General features: G+C 42.8%; 1 protein-coding gene across 1 annotated transcript; it reads right to left on the bottom strand.

Annotated features, from left to right (window-relative positions):
- Window positions 1-7723: 7723 nt before the first annotated feature.
- bhlha9 (basic helix-loop-helix family, member a9) lies at window positions 7724-8548 on the bottom strand. Its single transcript, XM_060908969.1, has one exon. It carries the CDS (start codon window positions 8546-8548, stop codon window positions 7724-7726), a length of 825 nt encoding a protein of 274 aa, XP_060764952.1.
- Between the last annotated feature and the right edge of the window lie 262 nt (window positions 8549-8810).

Here is an 8810-nt window from a genome sequence, read left to right on the forward strand (position 1 = left end):
TGCTTTGGGATGCTTGTGTTCAGTTAAACGCTCTTTATGAACTCTGGAGTCGTGTGGCTGAGCCTGGAGCTCCTTTCCTTACTGCAGTGTAATATCACCACCTGGTGGCTCGAACTGAGAGAAAGGACAAAATCTGGGGTCAAACTGGGGTCAAATGTTTCATCCCAAGTTTATTTTAAAGGTATGTAAATGGAGATGATGTGCAGATGTAGATAGATGTGTGGTTATCCATCCATCCATCCATCCATCCATCCATCCATCCATCCATTATCTGTAGCCGCTTATCCTGTTCTATACACTGAAAAAAGTAACCTATAGAATTTACCCAATAAATCTGAGGTAACAATTTGCATTGACTTGTTTGGGGTAGATTTAATTCCATATATTGAGTATAAAATAACTGAAATAAGCTATGAAATACTTAAATAAATTGGGTAAAATTTACCTCACATTTCTGTATCTATTCAACAGCTACTTTCTCATTGAAATTGGGTAAAATTATCTCTTTTTTGCTAGTAGGTAATACCTGATAATTACTAATCAAAGGTAATTAATATCACTTAGTAACCATTACTTATTCGGAGAAGGTAAGATGTACCCCCCAAAAAAAAGACCTTCAGATGGTTCATCATCTCAATGTTTTTAATCCATAAAATAATAAAAAAAAAACCACAGAATAAAGTGCAGTACAACAGCTTCACACAACATTTCAAGTAATGAACCTGTTTTACAGTGCGTTTACATGCACATAGAGAAAATCGAATTTCTGCTGTTGCTCGACTGAAATCGAAGTTCTAAATGCCATGGAAACACCTTAGCTAGGCTGAAATTGAACCGAACTTGATTTCTCGTAATCGAGCTACACGACCTAGATTATGCGATTTTTGCCGAGCTACTTAGTGCATGTATATCCTATCGAGCTACGTAGTCGAGCTACTTACTTCAGCACTACCCCTTCCAGAAGTGACGAGTGACGAGACCACAAGTGGGAAACACGACAGCCTCGGTCGGCATGACAACAGTAGTAGCGAGCAGCAGAAGAGGTCAGGAGGAACAAACGAAGAAGAGAAAATGGTGAGCAGAAACGTGCACTTCTGGAGCAATGAGGAGACAGAGTTCATGCTCATTCAGCTTAAGGAGTTGAATATATTAAAATTCATGGACGGGAGAAAAACGCACAATGGAGAACATAGAACTGATAACTTTGTTTACACTCTTGAATAGCTCTTTTTCATGACGACAACCGGAAGTGTACCAACACGATGGGGCGTGTAGCGCCACCTGTGGCTCGGGTGCACAATGTACCTCACACAATAGCTCGATTTCCTTGTGTGCATGTAGGATTGGATTTCTCTGGCACCCCTGCTGGGACCCTTTGCTCGATTACCGACAGCAGCTCGATTTGGATGTGCATGTAAACGTACTGACAAACTAACAGCTTCAAATGTTGTTTTTGGACTGACCAAATCTGCAGTCCAGGTGCATTTATACAACAAATAACTGAACCGCCTTGTTTATATGCAGCAGTGATGCACCAAATGATAAAAAAACACAGAATAAAGTGCAGTACAACAGCTTCACACAACATTTCAAGTAATGAACCTGTTTTATAACTCACTAAACTAACAGCCGGAGAGAGGAAGATGGCAGTCCGAGTGTTCCCTGTCCTGCTCACTCAAACGCGCGGTCTGACGCATGCGCAATCTGGAGCACAGGACTCACGGCTTTGGGGTACATTTTACCGTATTTTTCCATGTAACGGTTGTTACTGTTAACGAATAGGTAGCATATGTATAATTTACACATTACTTTATAATTCCTTGGCTGACTGCAATAATCGAGTAAATTTTATCTGGTTTGCATAGATTATATTTACCACGCTCCAAAATCACTTCTTACAGTGTACAGGGTCGCAGGTAAGCTGGAGCCTATCCCAGCTGACTACGGGCGAAAGGCGGGGTACACCCTGGACAAGTCTCCAGGTCATCTCAGGGCCGACACATAGAGACAAACAACCATTCACACTCACATTCACACCTACGGTCAATTTAGAGTCACCAGTTAACCTAACCTGCATGTCTTTGGACTGTGGGGGAAACCGGAGCACCCGGAGGAAACCCACGCGGACACGGGGAGAACATGCAAACTCCGCACAGAAAGGCCCTCGCTGGCCGCTGGGCTTGAACCTAGAACTTTCTTGCTGTGAGGCGACAGCGCTAACCATGTTTGGTTATACATGTATGAAATAAATTAAAGAGCCATATTTATAGCAATAAAAATGTAAACACATTTATTAATTATTATTGTTGATAAATGTTATTTTGCAGCATTTGCAGTTTGTTTGTTAGCGTTTGTGTTACTGTGAGCATTAGTACAGTTAAGTGCAAAAATGTGTGCACCCCAGGACAAAATGAAGAAACAAAAACCTCTATAGCATCAATACAATTAGTGTTTATGATTTTACAGATAGGCGGCATGGTGGTGTAGTGGTTAGCACTGTTGCCTCACAGCAAGAAGGTCCTGGGTTCAAGCCCAGCAGCTGACGGGGGCCTTTCTGTGTGGAGTTTGCATGTTCTCCCTATGTCTGCCCAGGTTTCCTCCGGGTGCTCCGGAGGAAGTCTCTGTGTCAGCCCTGCAATGATCTGATGACTTGTCCAGGGTGTACCCTGCCTCTCGCCCATAGTCAGCTGGGATAGGCTCCAGCTTGCCCGTGACCCTGCACAGGATAAGCGGTTACAGATAATGGATGGATGGATTTACAGTAATGCCTGTAATAAAAATTATTCCAAGAAGTTGAATATAAATTAAATATGGAAAAAAACTGAGAGGTCAATATTATTACTGAAAAGATGGTAAGAGGATACAAAGTGTTTGGAGACGATTACACATTGGACATACAAGACATATATCACATTGATAGAAATTTTAAGATGTATTTGTATACAATGCACTATTTTACATTTTTGTTGCTTGTGATAATACAGGAATATCTGTAAAATCTATCCATCCGTTATCCGTAGCCGCTTATCCTGTGCAGGGTCGCAGGCAAGCTGGAGCCTATCCCAGCTGACTGTGGGTGAAAGGCGGGGTACACCCTGGACAAGTCGCCAGGCCATCGCAGGGCTGACATGCAGAGACAAACAACCATTCACACTCACATTCACACCTACGGTCAATTTAGGCTACGTTTACATTAGACCGTATCTGTCTCGTTTTCTTCGCGGATGCACTGTCCGTTTACATTAAATCGCCTGGAAACGCCGGGAAACGGGAATCCGCCAGCGTCCACGTATTCAATCCAGATCGTGTCAGCTCCGGTGCTGTGTAAACATTCAGGATACGCTGTGCTGAGCTCTAGCTGGCGTCTCATTGGACAACGTCACTGTGACATCCACCTTCCTGATTCGCTGGCGTTGGTCATGTGACGCGGCTGCTGAAAAACGGCGCGGACTTCCGCCTTGTATCACCTTTCATTAAAGAGTATAAAAGTATGAAAATACTGCAAATACTGATGCAAATACTGCCCATTGTGTAGTTATGATTGTCTTTAGGCTTGCCATCCTTCCACTTGCAAGTGGTAAGTGATATGCGCTGGGATCACACACACAGCGGCTCAGTCCCGAATCACAGCTTGTTCACTTCACTCGCGTGCTCTGTGAGCTGCGCAAGGCTGGAGTGCGCACCTTCCAGAGGGCACTCGCTGTTCAGGGCGGAGTGATTTGGAGCGCAGGATGCCTGCGGAGCCGAGCATATCCGTGTATTGGTATTGCTGTGTGCACGCAAATCGTGTATTGGTGTTGCTGTGTGCACACTAATCGTTTTAAAAACGTTAATCTGATGATCCGCTGATACGGTCTAATGTAAACATGGGCTAAGAGCCACCAATTAGCCTAACCTGCAAGTCGTTGGACTGTCGGGGAAACCAGAGGAAACCCATGCAGACATGGGGAGAACATGCAAACTCCACACAGAAAGGTCCCATCGGCCACTGGGCTCGAACCTGGAACCTTCTTGCTGTGAGGCAACAGTGCTAACCACTACACCACCGTGTTGCTCCATTACTGTAAAATAGATGTAAATTTTCCTTTTTCCAACAACAAACTATGGGGTTCATATTTTTGCACTGGACTGTATTTAAGTAGTTTAAGATACAGTGTTTAACTTTAAGAAGGCTTATTTGTGCTGGATATTTTAAAATTGGAAATATTGTGCCATGGTAACTGTTTGGAAAGATCTTATAAGTCAGCACCTGGATTTAACTTGGGTAAATATCGCATTTTTGAGCTGTTAGACGATGTTCTACTTGTATATCCGTTCATTCTTGCATGAACAGGACTGGCTGTGATGAATCGTAACCCTTTCCGTTATAAATGTCATTTACTTAACACCTCGTCGATGATGCAGCAGCGTGTTACTTTTTCCTCTGACCGCATTTGTTCACTGCTGCACGCTGATTTATGTGTGACTGAGCAACCCACTGAACTGACTGCCTGCACAAGCCAATACACAAGAATATGTCCCGGGGTCAGACATGACAGCATGAATGTTTTCTTCCATTGCTGTTCGGTTTGTCTTCCAGTTTGTACTGTAGATATAGAAAATTCCTGTTCATGACCTGAGAGGTGGCAAAACTACACACGTTTTTCAATTGTACAACTCGTCTCAGTTAATTTTGTGGTAAACACTGAGGCACAGCTTCACATTCTTCACTCAAGATATTTCAGAAAATATAAGCGTTTACATTTCTTTAAAGTACAAGAATTATAGGAAAAAACCCATCTAGCTCAGATCAGACTGATTTCAGTTCCTGCTGGTAAATATGCTCCTCTTTCTCCAAGGAACGTGAAAAAACATTCGCTCAGGCTAACTAACAATAGCTTTATTCCTAATCTCTCAAATGTTAGCTAGCTGTCACAATTAAGTTATTCCATGAAATCGAGTTGTACATGAGCTGACGAGGCGCATAGAATTGAGTTGACTGTAAGCCAAGTATGACAAGATTGAGTGGAATAACTGTTTTATTATATCCACATTCACCGGATTTTGAGAAACGGAGCACTTTTATTTTTTGCAAATTTGATAACTTTAAACAAACTGTCCGACAGAATAATTTCTGCTTCGGCAGACTTCTTCAAAACCTATTGATGGCTGCACAAATTGCCTTTTTTTTTTTTTTATTTACCGGTAATTGTATTTTTTTTGTAGAAAGTGCCGTCTTGCTGTTGTGCCAAGGTACAGAACAGCTTTAGACACTTATTTAATTCTTCCTTGGACATTTCAGCTCTGTAATTTTCAAACTTCTTTGAGCTTTTGAACCAGTCTAAAAAAATTCAACAAATTTTTATGTTTAAAAATGAAGAATGTAAACAAACCAGTGAAATGACAGGAGCAATTTGTGAAAAATGCTATAATAATTCTTGAAAAATTAAAAAAATACATTCTTACCATGAAATACTTACTTTCCATATTTTTTTTTTATGGGGTTTTGTTTTCGAATAGAGTTTTTTTTGTCCTCGGTTGATTCAGCAACATGCGCCGCCATTTTGTTTTTCTCTACTCATGGTATATGAGCTGATAGCCTCGTAGTAGAGTAGCCAATCAGAGCGCGTGATTCATCATATCCAGTGAACGTAGATAAAATAATACAAATGGTCCGTAGCAGCAGACAGATGACAGTGATGGGTATTGGGTCTCATTCTCTCCGTTACATCTGTTCAAGTTTAATCTGTGTTTGAAATTTAGATCAACTCCTTGAATGCCAGAAAGTCTTAAATGACAAGTATTTGACAAATATTATATGTGATTATAAATAAATATGGTGAAAGGAGAGAGGGGGGCAAGAATGAGAGAGAGTGAGTGGAAATTGGAAAAAGCTAAATCGGATTTATTGTGACACACATGAAGGCATTTGCTGCATTTTTACAGGTAGCTGGATACAGGTTTTGTATCCAGTACATGGTTTAAGAGATGGATGGATTGATCAGTGTTGTTCAAAGGAGAGCTAGAAGCCATCCTTCCCTCCATCAGAATCTTTGAGATGGCTTTGACGTTTGTATAAAATGTAAACTTGTTCAAGCACATGGGTTTATGTTCAATGAACTGGATTAGCCAAACGAGTCATTGTTCATTCACCATTTGGGTTCCCAGGGCAACCACTTTCTTGCTTGTATATCTCGACCAGCTCAGGAGACGGAAGACGTAATAGGGGTGTGTCAGGCGGACAGATTTGTGTGCCGTGGGGTTGATGTGTAAGCATTAATTCTGACTCACGGCATTAGAAAGTCTAAATTACACCAGTCACAGCCTTTTCCAAGTCCGTACCGTACATCCGTCATCAGACTGTTTATTTGCAAGTTTGTAAGCGGTGAGGAAGATGTAAAGTACGCTTTTGTTTATTTCTCAGTCGCTCACATTGACACAGATGATCTCTAAACATTCATATCCTTTTAGATATTTTTTAAAAATTTACTAACAGAAAGAAAGTATTGCATCGAGAGGTACAAGCAGCCGGAATTCTTTATACGGCTGTCCTGGCCGTCAGCCAATAGTGGGCAGGAACAGGAGACATGTCGTCACCTTCATTTGTCACTCAGCACACTTTGGTTGAATCAGGGACTTCCATGATTCATGCTAACCGTCGGGGGAAAAAATAATGATGAGAACGACCCTAGTACCTCCTATACCTCAACTCATCGATTCCTCCCCTCACACCAAATCCGGTGTTTATGATCTGAAATTTCACCCGTATCTCTGTGAAAGTCTTTTTGTGGTGTTTTTCAGGACATTCTGGGATACAGTCTCCAGCAGGATGTGTTGCATGGCACAGCTGGAGGCTACAGGACAGGGGTTTTCTCAGGCAGTTAGAGGATTTTCCTGCTTCCTTCCTGAGAGTTCATAAATCTGTCTCTCAGCAAATTAATGTTGTTTGCTTTCATTAACACGCAGAGAGAGGAAGTTCCCGAGCAGACTCTATAGACTGAACTAGTGACTGCAGGTTGGTCTGCCGTTCTGTTTGGGGCCTTTTTTTAATCCCTCTTGAAAAGACATATTTGCAAGAACAGACCAGGCAAGAGAGTGCAAGAATGCAGAAATACTGAGTTTGATTTAAGAGAGCGAGAAAGCGAGAGTGAACGAGAGTGAGTGAGAGATTTGAGTTGTCATTTCTATGTGCATGGGATTATTTCTGCTGCAGTTTAATAGTTGGAGAGATGTCTTGTGTCTTGAGAAATTAGTTAAAAGAAGCAGATTCTTACACGTTTTCTTGTGGTCACAAAAAAACATGTAAAGCTTTTATTATCATAAATAAAGGATGACACCAAAGAAAACGAACTCGGTCCACTTTGTAATTTTGTATGACTTTATTAGAAAGAATGGATCAATTGATATATTAACAATAACACTGAGTATCTTCATTTTTGTCCAGTCAGTGATTCCTGAGCATTTCCACCATGGGTACATTTCATCACACATTTATTTACCTCTACGTTCATTGTGCGTTTTTGAGGTTTTAGATGATAAGGTCGGCAATGTGACATACTGAATCATAATTCACCTATTCGTTCATGCAGCATTGACTTTAAACTAAATTCTAATCACATTTAAAATATTTATTCATTGTACAGGTGACTTGTCCAATGTCAGAGCCTTAGATGAGGTTATGATGTTGAGATTGCACCTACAGTGTCCTCATCTCATTTTTATCACAGTTCCCTCAGAAAAAGTATCAGAGCATTGGATAGCAGTGTTGAGCACCTGTCTCCTGGAGATAACCCATGTGCCAAGAGAAAGGCAGAGTCTGAGTTGCCTCACTGTGGTGCCCATCCATATAGCTCTGAGAACAGGATCCCCAAACCCCAGCCTGGTAGCCCAACCCGTCACCCAGCCACCCGTACCAAGGAGGGCTGGCATTGTCACTGGCAGGACTGCCACAGGATCCACCAGTCCCATAAAGCTGGACATCGGGAGAGCAGCAGGAATAGTGTGGTGATAGCGGACAGGTAGAACCCACGTGTCTCAAATGCTCTGAAGGAAGTCTGTGCATCTGCATCTGGGCTGTCAGTGGTTGTTCCCAGGACATGCACTCCTGGGGCTCTAGACGGGTTGGAGACACTTGTCCAGGTTGTCCATGGCATTCCCAGTGGTTGCAGGCTTTGCTGGCTCTGTTGGGTGGGTTATTTTTAAGAAACACGGATAATGCTGAGATGCGGTTGATGGCACGCTGCAGTGTGGCTATCTTGGAAAGACGTTTGCCACTCAGGTCATGATGCAGTGCCACACGCAGTGCATTGAAGGCCTGGTTGTAATCCAGAATTCGCTTTCTCTCCCTCACGTTGGCCGCCATCCTACGGGCCTTGGAGCGCACCGGTCTGCTGCGCTTCTTCAACCGACCCTCCTCGGCCTCACTGACAGTGCTGCTGGGACTCGAGCTCTCGGCGTAGGAACCTTTCCGGCCACTCTCAGCAGAACCATTGTCTACTTGAGCCTCTAGACTCAGCTCCAACTCCTCTTCTGAGAACTCAGAGCCAGTGAAACTGCTGCAGCTTCTCATTGCTAAAATCTGGGACTACTAGCTGCGTCTCGCTTCTCGTGGAGCTCACTACCGAAGTTTCAGCTTTGCCGTGGAGTCCAGAGCCTCTTTTGGTTGACGCCACCAGACACCATATGATTACCTTTGCTTCCTCCTAACAAGTACGGCTGCTTTTTAAAGCACCTTCTCCTGGAGTCACATGGTACAGTCACCCATGAGGAATGGCGCGCTGTGTTTACGAGTTCCCTCCAGGCAAATGCATCAGTTTGCTGAACAGGCACGC

The sequence above is a fragment of the Neoarius graeffei genome, chromosome 25 (assembly GCF_027579695.1).
Source record: "Neoarius graeffei isolate fNeoGra1 chromosome 25, fNeoGra1.pri, whole genome shotgun sequence".
NCBI classification, from domain to species: Eukaryota; Metazoa; Chordata; class Actinopteri; order Siluriformes; family Ariidae; genus Neoarius; species Neoarius graeffei.